Genomic DNA, 14672 nt, shown 5'->3' on the forward strand with positions numbered 1-14672 from the left:
CTTTAGGATTTCAAACTCCTGGGCTAATGATCAGAATCAACTAAATGACTTGCTAACAATAGAGTGCTCCTTCAAGAAGTTTTGAGAGTGAATGAAAGGTCAAATGTCAGCCTTGAAAGAATATAGATTCATTAAGGGCAACTGTCATCTCCGTAAAGCAAGGTCATTGATGACCAACCCTAAGTGCTCCAAGATGGATTTGGAAAAACTTATAAACTTGCTAAAAGATCACAATCAGTATAAATGAAAATTGAGATTTTACATTTTTGTATCTGGATCTTGAGCTGCATTCATATTTGGTAATTACACTTCTTAGTTCTTCTCTTCCTTTGTCATTTGCATTGGTTATACATGTCAAGTAACGTTATCTCTTTTACTCTCACTATTGATGTGCTCTTTAGTTTGCAATGTATTTGTTGTGATGTCCCTTTTTGAATAAGGTTTAACACTAAATAATAAAAATGAATTGATAAAACTACACTAATAAGGAATCTGTTATAAACTATGATATATAATATATTATACATAATAATATGATAAATAATTTATCTAAATATCAAGTATTAAATAGATTACTAATATTATTTTATATAATCTACTAAACACTAATATGAACTGAAATACTTGATAAATAAAATTATAAATATTAAATATCAAATAATATTATATAAATCTTAAAATAGAGATATCATAAAATTTAAACATTATTAAGTGTAAAGCAAGGAGACTTGGACCTGGCTCTGACTCAGCAAGGGTATCTTGATTCTTGACTCATGACTCGGCTTGGACTCGCTTGTGACTCGACAAAGTGATGAAACCCTTGAAATATAGAGATTTTTTAGGATTTAAAGAGCATTCCATGCACCCATAATCAAATAAAGCTTAAAGATACAATAACATCATGAAATAGAAGGTAATTTGAATTTTGGTCACATACATAACATACATTGATTACATAAGTACAAAGGTAAAATTTTCAATGCATTAAGAATTTTTTTAAAAGAAAATTTAAAAATTAGCCAGGTTAGATGAGTCAGCCGTGTCAGCTAGGCAAGTCAGCCAGGTTAGCTAGCCGAATCAGCCGAGTCAGCCCAATTGACCCGCAGAGTTAGGGTCACGGGTCATTTTGACCTGGCCAAGGTAACTCAACTCGCTGACCCGTATGACTTGTCTGACTTGTGTCGAGTCTCGTTACCATGATGAAGTCACAAGTGCATTAAACAAAAATACAAATAAATTAAGTAACCAGTTTGAGTTCAGTTCCAAGTCTGAAGTTTGAGAACTGGTTTGCAAGTTCGTCGAAATTTTAGGAAGGGGTTAGGACAAAAACATGTAAAAATTATTCACACACACATTTATGAAGCATGAGTTAAAAGTAGAATGTAGCATACTAATTCTAGTGCTCACAGGCTTGATGAAAACAAAAAAGTCCATCCTAGGGAATGCTGCCGGTATTGGGCACTCTACAGTAGTTTCCAATTAACCATGGCTGCCTGTAGCTCAAGAACAATTCATCAGAGATGAAAATTTGCAGTTTGGATTGGTAGATTGATATTCTGAACATGATAAACACCATTCCATGAACGACATCTACCTGCATGACAAAAACAAGTTTAAATCACATTCCAAGGACATTTACCTTCACAATACCGAGTTTACACCCAATCTACAGGGTAAAACTAACTCAATGAGTTTTCTCTGCAGGCCTTTCTCAGACCAGCAACATTGTGAAATTCCAACAGGTTTAGAGGACGTTACAATTTGGGATGGCTCAAAGACTACCAGTATTGTTGAACCAATAGTTTCAAAAGGATTTGTTACATATTTTAACAGGGGAGCTCTTAAGGGGAGGCCAGGAGTAGATCGATTGAAAGAAAAACCTAGTTTTGCAGGGAATAAAGCATTTTACAGAGATCATAGAGAAATACAATTCAAAGGATAACCCTTTTTGGATATTGAAAGGGACAATAATATGAATCATTTTCTTCACAATAGATATAGCCATCGCGACAGGATGAGAAAGGATAGCGTAAGAAATCTAACTACACAGTCTCCATTCACAAAATGAGGAACACCACAGAACCAAGATGATGACAAAATTCACGTGGTTTGAACTTGGTTCGCCAGTTTTTGGCATGGTCTGCCCAGGTTCGAATTGGGTTCCAAGCAGTTTGAAACAGCAGGGAAAAAGTCAAACTCTGTCTTGACAACACAGTGAACTGATCCCAAATCAAAGACCAGTTCAAACCTGGGCTGGTTTGGGGTGTCTAGGGGTGAACCCTAGTAACTTAGTAAATAAAGACCCATTATATTTTTATTGATTTATTTAGGACTACAGAAGAGTCGTTACGTCTCTCTTGACGCAAGTATATGAGGAGGCATATATAATAGAAGAAGGGAGGGGATCTGAAGGGAGATGGATAAGACGAGATTATAAATATTAACAGTTGTTAGTAAACAGGTTCGTACTTAAAAATGATCTACACAAAATGACTCAAAATGCCCAATAGAAGTTTGAATGCTACTAACAGTTGGAGAAATTATCATTAAATTGATAACTTTCCTCTGAATTGAGAGGTACAACTCCCTCTTGTGATTTGCAATGAATGGAAAAATATAAGTATGCTTTTTACCAGAAAGCACTAACACCTACTCGCAAACAGAGAGCAGATGTGGAAAAGTTTAAATGCATAGAAAAGATGAACATAATGGGATGACACACAAATCATTTCCCTTACCTTCATAAGAGATAGTGAGGCAGAAAAACAAGAAGTATTGTTCCCTTCCAGTAAATGATTAACCTTAGATTCAAAGCCCCAACATTATATATATATATAACCTGATGTAATCAAATGACATTAGATAGAGAAATGATAATAATGACACAAAAGATCATTACGATCTAAAATGAATACTAACAAATGCATAGATTTGAAAACATCTCTTTTATTTTTTCAAATTTCAAAATTATGAGCTCAAAAGACTCCCTTCCCTACATCAAACTGAACTGGAAAGAAAAAGCACTCTCTCCTACAAACATCATAACCCCTTCCCCTCTTTCAATACAGAGACCTTTGGAAGAAGTGGAACCTGTGCTCTGTTCATTCGTTTCTAATATTTAGTGCCTCCAAATGATTGTTATCAGTTTTAATAACTGATTCTTTAAATTCTTTTAAAGTTACTCCCTTGATCACTTTATTGGGTTTAATCTTTTATAAGATCATCTTTGCAAAGATAATAATGATAAAAATATCCTCTGAGTCAAGATTGTACACATCTCAAAGTAACAAAAATTGGAATCAGATCGGAATCGGAAAGGCCGAGTCGAATTGCGAATCGGCCATGTATTGGAATCGAATTGGCAAATTAAAAAAACCCTTCAAATTTAGTAACTTATTTCATAAACCCTTTATCGCTGATTTGATTCACCAATTCACAAAAAATTGTTTGGCTTGAATCGAATCCCTCAATCGTGTGAATCGCATGAATCGCTGTGATTCTCAGAACTATGACACATCTTGGATAGGTGGCACATATTCTAAAACCTTCTAAACGTTCATTTGATTTATTATTGACATCTTCCCAATACCATTTATCCTTGTAGCATAATCTTCTGTTGGAAGAATATTACTTGATCAAAGGTCCCTGTGAATAATAATTGTAGGCTTTTCTTTATGATTTTTACCTTCTTGGAGTGTCAAAGACAAATAATGTGAATACAAATACCACCGTCATGGGTTATTATTTATCCCTTAATTAAAATTCTTCCATCATTTTATCACTACTGTGACTGTTATTGACAGATTCAATAGTGTTGCACACAGTTATCTGTATCTCACAAACCAGGCACAATTTTGAGGGTCGCTCTGGTGAGGATTTACACAATAAGGTTTCCTCAGACATCCAAAACACAGCAAGATCCAACAGCAGAATTGAAAATTATGCCCCACATAATAGGACTGGTTTTACTGTCTTTGACAAATCTGTGGTCATAGAAGTCTGACTCAATGATGTTGCCATAGCTGCTCCCAGATCCTTCTCTCCTCACAAATTTGATCAACTTCTAATTCTACTGCTCTATCCGAAATCTCAACTTCTGTTTGAGGAAGGATAGTTGAATTCATCATTGAGGCGTTCAGAAAGTCATTTTTCATAGCTTTGTCTTCACATATGCAATCTTGATCTTCTGTTCAAATTCCTTTGGTCCCACAGGTTTCTGTGCTATGTTTATAACCTCACCATGCTCTGATTACTTTAGAGGTGCAACGTTTTAATCCCTATCGATGTCATTGGTTCCATCTTCACATTTTTGAAAGTGCTTTTGACAGTTTCCAAGGAATAAATAACTTCATCTTTTCCCTATCTGCAAACACTAACAATCATTGTTGAAATCCATGTGACGATCAATCATTATCCACAGCATCTCCATTTGTTTGGTGACCCGATATAATAGAATGTCTTTGCTAATTGCAATATACATAAAGCTGATAGTGAATTCCATATTTAAAAAGCATATTGCAAATCAACTTCCAATTCAAACCTATTCAATATTTTCTTGCAAGATATGCAATTGATAGCACAGTACTTGTGGCATGTTTTCTCAGCTTTACTTTTCTCTTATCTCTTTCTCCCTGTGCAGAGCAGTGAACAGTCAAATAGGGATTGGAGATGCTGCAATTCCCAAAAATAGTAACTGCCAACACATTCACATATACATTGAAAATCCCAAACCATGGAAGAATTAGAAAGCAAACAATTCTCAGAAAGAGTTTCCATAGGAGCTTTATCATGGACGGGGGTTCTATGATTAGAAAAAAAAGAGAGTATTTTCAATGATATTCATCACTGGTCTAACCATGGCTATTTCTTTCCCAATTACTGTATTTTCAGCAAGGCCAAGTTCTTGTAGGGTTCGATTTTCTGACAATGCCTTGATGATTTTGAGAACACCTGTTTGACCAAGGTTGCATTTATTTACCAGGATAACAAAGATTTTCTTGAATAATGCACTTAGAACATTTAGGAACATAAATCACTTAAATTATACTTTTGTACCTGCATTCTTCTGAGTCCATGAATTATCTGAAAAGACCTTGCAGAACCTCTATGAACCTTTGGAATGGAGCCCGTAGTGAACCTGAATCTTGAACTTGGATCTTCACTTTTGAATTGGGTGAACCTTTAGGAACCATTGTACCAACTGAACTTAGTTCAATGAGGTTCCAGACTCATGCATGACAAATAAAATGCTCACCTGAGCAAGGATTGACATGGAGGATATCCCAATTTTGAATTTTTAAATTGGGGTCCATGTGGTGGCTAACAACAGTGAATGTGAATAAGGGAAAAAAACAGTCAGCAAACAATGATAGAGCATATGAGGACTTCAACCATTGACCAACAAATATATCATTACTCGGAATTCAGTGATGGTTATCTTTAAAAACATCCTGACACCTTTATAAGGAGTTGTGAGAATGATATTTTAGTGTGATGCAAGATTAATACTGAGTTATGTCAATCTATGGTATTGCTCAGGGTTCAAGTTATTAATTTGGAATATATAATACATGCCAGAGCTATGAAGTATATGCGGATGAAAAGGAAGGGAAAATGTCAGAAGTAATGAGCACTGCCAAATTGCATATTGAAGATAACCAACTTAAATATTTAGCTAGCATATGTGAAACAATAGGGAATAAATAAAATCATCAAATAATTCTTCAGATGGATTAACAGGATGTGTCAATCTTAATAACAGTTGTCAGCCATATTAGCAATTACACAGAAAGGGAGATATAGTTCGCATCTACAATGTAGAGGAAAATAAAACAGCAGAGGAAACTATGAACAAGAGTACGAACCCCTACGGAGAAGAAAGAGTTTAGATTGAGATGATCATATCCAAGACATTCGACAATATAGTCTATAATCCTTACAACTAAGAATAATGCCTTCAATTCATGGCATGGTTAAATAGGTGTTACATGTATCAAATAGTCAAGTCATTGTTGAACAAGGAGGAAGGCTTAAATTCAATCAAGGAGATATTTTAATCCGTAGCCACGATGTACTGGAAAATATGTCTTAGTGCTAATATGAGAATAGTTTGGTTGGTCAAATCTTAATTAGTGCATTTGCAATATTGTTACTTATGAATTCAATTAGGTGGAAGAAAACTTAGTTGTTTGTAAATGACATAGATGTAACAGATCCAATTTCTCACATTATTTGAGGGGTATAAGGAAAAGATTTGGGACTTTGAGAATGCAATTTAGAAGGGGTTTGGTTTTCAAATTCAGTTCAGATTAAGGAGTGCTCAAAAGAACCATAGAGCAGCCAATTGAAGCATGGTATTTATCTACCCATTTACAAGGCTATAGATGAATATAGAGATCCGTTATTAGGGACAACATCAATCATTTGTATAAGGTCTCTACTCAGGAAAAGCAGTTAAATCCTTATAGTCATCAAAACTCAAGAACCTCTATATGCTTCCATATTAATAGATCATTACTGCTAAGTCAACCTCAATATCACATCAAAATCAAGGAAATAATGAAGATGTCAGACATTTTGGAAAATCAGCGTTAAAAGTTTCCAAGGGGCATTACAGATTCACTAAGGACAACTGTCATCTCTGTAAAGCAAGGCCTTTGATGACTAGCCATAAGTGATCCAAGATGGATTTGGGAAAACTTAGAAACTGGCCAGAAGATCACAATTCAGTATTAATGAAATGTGGGATATTACATTTATATATCTGCGTATTGAGCTGCATTCATATTTGGTAATTACACTTCTTAGTGGTTCCCTTCCCTTGTCATTTGTATTGGTTATATGTGTCACATAGCTTTGACTCGTTTATTCTTATTATTCTTGCGCTCTTTAGTTTGCTATGTATTCGGTTTCTTGATTATTTAGAAATAACATTGTTTACCATATAATCAGGTCTTAGGCAGTCTCATGGCTATCAGTACTGCAATTAGTCTTGGTTGATTTCTTGATATCATTAAACTCAACATTGCAGGCATGTTAATACTCTTGTTATATAAAAACAAAATACTTAATTGTATGGCTTTTTAGGTTCGGTTGTTTCATTGTGTGGTTGTTTTACACACAAATAAACTAATGGTACACCATTCAAATGGAAATATGTCCAAGGGCCAGAATTGACTTGCCATCTTGCTCGTGTTATGGTGATTGATGTTGTTGTAGTTGTATTAAACAGAGGAGATGAAATCTCCTTATATGGATTTACAAGGATGCCGTTTCTAAAAGAAATAACCATGAACTAATGATGGAAATAGAAACTACATAATAAACTAAAGGCCAAGATGACCATTAAAGAAACATTCTAATATTCTAATACCCTCCCTTAATGGTCATTGTCTAACTGCTGTCTTTTGGTCACAAATTCTACAAAACCTTTTGCTGCTGCTGAGACTCTCCCTAAATCTGCAAAATGTAAATGACCAAGAAGCCAAACTCCGTTGAGAAATGAACAAAGAAAGGTGTCTCCTTCTTCAGAATGCTTGGCAACAAGAGATGAGCCTAACACTGTATCTGCCACTAAGATAAGTCTGCCACTAACCCTCCCAGAATCAACAAGACATATGATCAGAAATCATCACAAAACATCGAACCTAACATTGGATAATGAAGCTGGTCCTCCTTGGAGATAAAGACAAACACGAAGAACAACTAGCATGATTTTGAGGGAAAATCATCAAACCCTCTAAACTTTGCAGGTGAGCATGATGTTCCAAAACAAACTACTAAAAGTCATGATTTTAAAGCTGAAAAATCAACAAAAGTGCAACACAAATTTTGAGGTAAAATTTGATCAAAACTCAGCATGTTTTTTGAGATGAAAAATCAATCAAAACCAAGTAGAATCCAAGACATGGATAATAGAATACAAAACTTAGTTTATGAGGAAAAATTGTAAAGCCCAACAAGTAAACCCACTAGATAATTTTTATAAACCTATAAAGGAATCCCATGCAACTTTCAAAATTACAAAATCAGAAAATTTTAAGGGAAAAATTATAGAAACTCATAAGAAAGTGTTTTGAGAGAAAAATTTATAAAACCCCATTATCTTTTTTTTTAGGTCAGCAAAACACGCAACTTCGCATGGTAAACTAGAACATGTAAGCAACATGCAAGTACTTGAAATAAACACGCAACCCTAAAAAGTCAAGACTTTTGCTGCAACCAAGAAATCAGGGGATCAAAACCCTTAACCAAGCTTGCGATTTTCAGTGAAAATCCTTGAATACGCAACACAAAAGTTTCATAAAATACCTCCAGCAATTTTTTGATTCTAAAAATCGAAAAACAAATTTCTAGAAAAAACCCAATTAGAAGAGGCTCGAATTTTTCTTAAAAAATTTACCAAATTTTATGAAATCCCATCAACATGCTTTAATACCATGTGATGGTAAATCGGTGTATCTGTGGTTGTATTAAACAGAGGAGATGCAAACTTCTTATATAGATTTACAAGGATGATGTTTCTAAAAGAAACAATCGTGAACTGATGACGGAAATGGAAACTACTGAATAAACTAAAGACTAATAAAGCTGACCATGAAAGAAATATTATATTATTCTAATAGCATAGTGGTACTTAATCTTCACATTATTGCAAGGAGAAATTTTTGTTATCTATAGGAAAACAAATCTTAGATAATATGAGCTCAATCCACTATTCCGAGGACATGTTTTGAATTCTCAAGTGTGATTTTTAGCTACTAGACTTCAACAATGTATAGCCAATCCATACTGTTAATAACAGTATTTTGAAAAGCTGCATGCAAAAAAATTCACAATGTGTGGCTCGACACATCGATCAATGAATTATTTTGCGTAGGATCTATCAGCACAATTTTTGTTTCTTATAAAAATATATTTAATATTAATTGTTTTAAAGCACAACTTTTAATTTTTTATTTTATGTAGTTCTGTCAATTCTGTTCGGCTGGTCTCTTAGGCTGGAGAAATTACTAAGCATGCCTCTTACTGGGATTGTTCTGGTTTTTATTTTGAGTCTTATTCCCTTTTCTGTAATATCCCCTCTAGTAACAAGCAATATTGATATTTCGATATGTAATTGACTGAAAGTATATGTATATAATAACTCACTAATTATTAAATCAGTAGAATAAATATACATTAAATATATAAAGACAAATTAAAAGGTTTATTAGATAAATAATTATATTATTAAAATACATCTTATCAAATAATATCAATAAAGACTATATAAAATAGGAATGTTACAAAAAATTAGCTAAATATATGATTGTCGCTCATAAAGGCCAGATCTAGGGACATGACCTATCCCCACAGGTCACATCAACATATAACAATGGGAAGGACATGATTTAAAAAAAAAACACATTGAAGAACACAACATAAGAATGGAGGATCGAAGAAATAAAAGTAACATATATATTTATAACGGAGATATAAGGTAGTGATATGTCATGGGAAAATATATAATATGGCAGAAAAATATATAATAAAATATTTAAACACTTTATATAACAAAGATAATAATACACATGATTGGAGAAATTGCATGTCGTGGAGCTATGATAGGGACCATTGAATGGGATATGCAGTAAAGATGGAGACATTATAAAGGTTCATATGTAATTAAAATGACACTTACCATATATTGACGGAGATATATATGAATACCGAGCAGCAAACATGGGGATAATAGTGTCCAAGTCAGCAGCTAATCCCACACACCCGACGTAGACCCTTCTCCTAGGCACGTAACAAGTATGACATGGATGAATTACTTGAGTACTAAAACAAGCAACACAAGAGTATAAGCATTGGATAAGAAGAACCACTCAATATGATGGACCAATCAAAGGGCAAAGGAAAAAAACATAAAGTGTCAGACAATGAAAAGTGGGCAGTTGAAGGAGGAAAGCCTCCCATGGAAATCGATGCAAATAGTACCGCTAACCAAATGTCAATCAAGGGTTACTAAGGACCCACCAAGTGTGTAAGGTAAGTTGAATGTTAATAGATATTAATATATGTAAAGCAATGCAATTATAGAATACTAATTCAGGTTCATCATTATATTAAATAGAGAATATGGAAATTAGCTTATTGTTATTTTGTTATCTAAATAAACAATCTAGCCTTATTATTATATTAGAAAATAAATGAATTGAAAGTGTATATACAAGATGTTTGTTTATAGAAAGGAATGTTATGATCTGAATTAGATGAATAATTAAATTTTTGTATTGTGAATAATCCTCATAGTACCAGTGCAAGAAGTGAGATTCTCGTATAAATGGTTATCATGCCAATGCGAGAGATGAGTAACCTTGTATGAATGGCTAGACGAGAAAAGCATAATATTGTGTTAGTTTGTCGGACCAACACCATGGAGATTAAGAGAATCTTTGTCATGGCGTGTGTGAGGTGTTAAGGTCTCCATCTGACCACCATGACTAGGATTAATAGATAATCTCTAAGTTACCATATTCTTTCCAGCAACCCTCAAACTCTGGTTCAATTCTGTACAAAGTGTGGTCCTTGTCAAATTCTCCCCAAATTCTCTTGCAAAGCTACGAATTTGCTGCAAATTTTGTTAGAGGAACTCGGGTAGAATTTGCAGTGAATTTTGAAGAATTTGCTATCTCGATCTAGGCTCAATTTGGTCTTGGACCATTTTTTTTAGGCTTTTTCAGAGTGTTTTTTTGTTATCCCAACCCTATTGTGACCACTAAAATGACCAAAAAAACATGTTTATATGTCATTTATGCATTTGTTTATGAAAATGAGAACTTGGTTATAAAGGAAATCCAAATTGACAATAGGTGACATCTAAATTAATGATATAGAGGAATGTCTTTAAAAAGACATGCTATCTTTGAATTTGGGACTTCAATCTCAACTTTTGATATAGCCTGGTTAGAAATGCTCCAACCAATACAAACTTAAAATTCAGATAACTGCACTTATCTTTTGACAATTAATTTCATTCTCAAACTATCTCCTTCATACGGAAGTATTTTCCATGCATGTGACTAAGCAAGTGTATCAAGTTGTTTATGGCTAAATGATGCAATTAATGTCCTATTGAACTAAAACATAGATTTGATGGTGTATTTTGCTATGTTCCTTTTCTATTAGCAGATTCAAGTATGGATTTAATTTTTGTTGCATTTATATACACGCACATACATATTTTGAAAAAACATATTTTTTTGTATGGATGAATCCAAAACGAATCCGAACCCAGCCCAAAAAAATTAAGATGAATTTGAACCCAAATTTTGATCCTACATCCATACTAGAATCCAAATCGGCAATTTACGATCATAATCTCCATGTTGCAGAATATTCTAATGATGTCAACATATGCATATGTGATTGGCCTTGGATAGAGGATATCCTATCCAAGAAGAATCTTAAAGGTTGCACTTCAGGGAAGATGGTGGAATAAAGGGCCCATTTGGTTGGTGGAATACAAATTAAGTATTGGCATTCGAAATGCTCGCTTTGGGATTCTAGAATTTGGAATCCAGATTATGATTAGGGAATTCAATTTGGGACTGTTTGGTTGACCAAAAATTCATTGTGAGAATACAAATTTCCTCTGTTTGGTTGCACATTGTGGAATTGGAATACTAGCCAAAATAACCGTATGAGTTAAACACTAAATGAGCATACACAATAACAATACTAGTTGGTGAAGGCCCGATATTATTAAAAGTTTTGATTCACTCCAGCTGAGCAGCGATATACATATATTGATTACAAATCATTGTCAGCCAACAATGATAAAATATTCAGGAGCAGCAAAACGGTGAAGGAATAACACAATAGAAACTGTGATTGCCAAGCATGTTAATAAAAAACCAAGCCACGATGGAGTTAGGTGTTGAAATAGATGGGTAAAATGTTGAAAGTCGTGGCAGAAATCCATGTCTTTATAGACCACGTCAGCTTGTTGTCAAAGCCTGATGAAACATAAGCACCGGCACATTTAGCAAACGGGGATTAAGAAACATTAGAAACATTAAGACAAATAAAATGCAAATATGTATCGGGTGTCTTTGTTGGTAACAGCTAGTCAAAAAAAATACAAACAGCAACAGGTATCGAGGATATATATGAAGGTAGTGATCATGTGAGCAACTGGCAAACATATGAGCAAGTAATAGCGAAATTTTTTTCCCGCATTTAAAAAATTAAATTTTAAAAAATTGTGTAAAAGTAGTTTCCCTCAAATGGGCATCCAGATGTCAAACCTGATTAAATTTTACTTTAGTTGAAATCTTCATTTTCAAAAAATGGGATTTAAAATGGGAATTAAAACGGGAATTCCAAATAACAAGTATTTTGAAGGAATTTGGAATTCTTGTTTTGGGTCTCAAATGGGGATACCGGATTCTACTTTTTCCCAATTCCAATTCCAATTGTGTGGAACCAAACAATGGATTAGAATTTTTTAAGAATTCCAAATGCCAATTCCATTTTAATTCCAACTACCAAACGGGCCCTAAGGATTAGGAAACCCGATCTGGAGATGTCTTTAAGATTGGGGTTTAAGATAGAGGCTAGAATAGTGTAGTTAGATTTATTATTTTTAAAGTTATAACATTTATTTTGCAGGTATTACATGTCCCAAACTTACCCTAATAATGGGAACATTACATTTACCTAATTGGTTTTCAATAAGGATAATGTCCAGCGCTCTTTATTAAATCAGGTATTTCTCTCTCTTGGCCCTCCTATCAGTGTTCTCCTGATTATTCCTTTTGGCACCCTTTTCAGTGAACTGTTCCTGATGTTATCATCGATTTATTAGCATTTACTTTCTGCAATTTGATTATTTGTTTGCTTCAGAGGCTCAGAACCCATTTGTCTTCTTGGCTCGTTAATTAGTGGGAATATATGTTGGTGCATCTTTGGCTGTTTTTAATATCCAATTCTTATAAACTTTTAACTGGCAACACTATTTTATTAAGTCTCAGAATTACATTTGAATTAATTATAATCAATTTCTCTGTCACTAGCATGTTAATGCTTGGAATACATTGTCTAATGGCCAATGTAGATTGATAAAGCATTTTATAGTTACAATTTTTTTTATCTGATTCTAAAATTTAATCATGACATACATGATAATGCTCCTGTTTATGATGGGTGAAGGTTTTGGTTCATGGATCTGCTGAAGCAACAGAGCATTTAAAGCAGCACTGCTTGAAGCATGTCACATCCCATGTTTATGCTCCTCAGATTGAAGACAGGGTTGATGTAACGTCAGATTTGTCTGCTTACAAGGTGAATCTAATTTCTATTTATTGTATGGTAATGAATCATCCCTGTAACCCTGGGATATACTTATGATTCAGTTGGAAAAGGAGGCATGAATACATTATTGAAGATGTTCTATCTGTGCAACCACTTGTTCAAGCATCCCTTGGTGTAGAAGTAGACCTTTGAGGTTATTGAAGAACATTTATCCCATGATCAAAGTTAATATTAACATATCATGTTGCATTTTAATAAATTTAGTCTTGTTTAAATTTCAGGTGCGACTTTCAGAGAGACTCATGAGTAATGTGCTTTTTAAAAAGGTATAGTTTCATCTTTTGAAGCATTATGTGCACCTTTTGTCCACCAGATGTATGACTGTGTTATCATAATCATAACATAATGATTGACTGATAGTAGTAGGTTGTCTTTTAGAACATGGCCCTATTTTCATATTTAACTCCATATTCCTAAAAAATATATGTGCAGCTTGGTGACTACGAATTAGCATGGATTGATGGGGAAGTTGGAAACAAAGAGGAGGAAATGCTTCCTCTAATTCCACTGTCGACAGACCCACCACCACATAAAGCTGTTCTTGTAGGGGATTTACGATTAGCAGATTTTAAGCAACTGCTTGCAAGTAAAGGTCTCCAGGTATAATTCTTCTCATTTCTTGCATTGTTTTCTTATAAACGTGGAGGAAATATAAACAACTAAATTGAAATATTTAATGCTTTGTGATTTAAAAAAAATAAAATTAGAATGTTAATGAGCTCCTTTGATTTGAGATTTAAATGATTGCAACTTTAATTATATTAAGGTCAGCTTCTTTGAATGCTTCTAGATGCTGATTTGAAAGTACTTTTTCTGGTCACATTCACAAGCAAGTAGTTTAGTCCACAATTGGAAAACCCGGACTTAGTAACAACTCACTATGCCCCCCGAAAGTTTAATCGGGAAAAACTTGGGAACCTAAAAAACCGCTGAAATTGAATTAAAAATACATTTTTTTTTTCAAAATTTAATGAGAAGATGCATCTAATAAGTTAATTAAAGAGAACACAAAAGAAACAAGCAGAGTTTAGATATATATAAATGCATAGTTGGTACAACATTGGATTCTCATGCGGAATGCTAATGGCAGGAAGCAAAATAGTAAATAGTTTCAATCTGTCAAACTAGAAGTAAATATTAAATACATCAATACAATCACATCTTCCTCTTTCCAGTTGCACTAGCAGTAAAGCGAGGGGGTTCTAGTCCTCGAAGAAATGCTTTGTACTGGGATTGGGGTGAGCTACGTGACTGTGAAGTCTGTGGCTGTGCCTCGTTGCTTGACATCCCTACTGACTACCTTGGCATCG

The 14672-nt window shown here is 34.0% G+C and overlaps 1 protein-coding gene across 2 annotated transcripts in view; it reads left to right on the plus strand.

Annotated features, from left to right (window-relative positions):
• Window positions 1-14672, plus strand: part of CPSF100 (cleavage and polyadenylation specificity factor 100) — a 257061-nt gene that overhangs the window by 204249 nt on the left and 38140 nt on the right. For both annotated transcript variants that reach the window (XR_016362048.1, XM_089819032.1), the window contains 3 exons: window positions 13201-13332; window positions 13584-13628; window positions 13795-13962. Coding sequence is in view for 1 of the 2 variants with exons in the window: in XM_089819032.1 (XP_089675158.1) it covers window positions 13201-13332; window positions 13584-13628; window positions 13795-13962 (345 nt within the window). In the remaining variant the exon portion in view is untranslated. The remainder of the gene's footprint in view (window positions 1-13200; window positions 13333-13583; window positions 13629-13794; window positions 13963-14672) is intronic.

The sequence above is a fragment of the Cupressus sempervirens genome, chromosome 3 (genome assembly GCF_028749045.1).
Source record: "Cupressus sempervirens isolate cs-2001-9-10 chromosome 3, ASM2874904v1, whole genome shotgun sequence".
Lineage (NCBI taxonomy): Eukaryota > Viridiplantae > Streptophyta > Pinopsida > Cupressales > Cupressaceae > Cupressus > Cupressus sempervirens.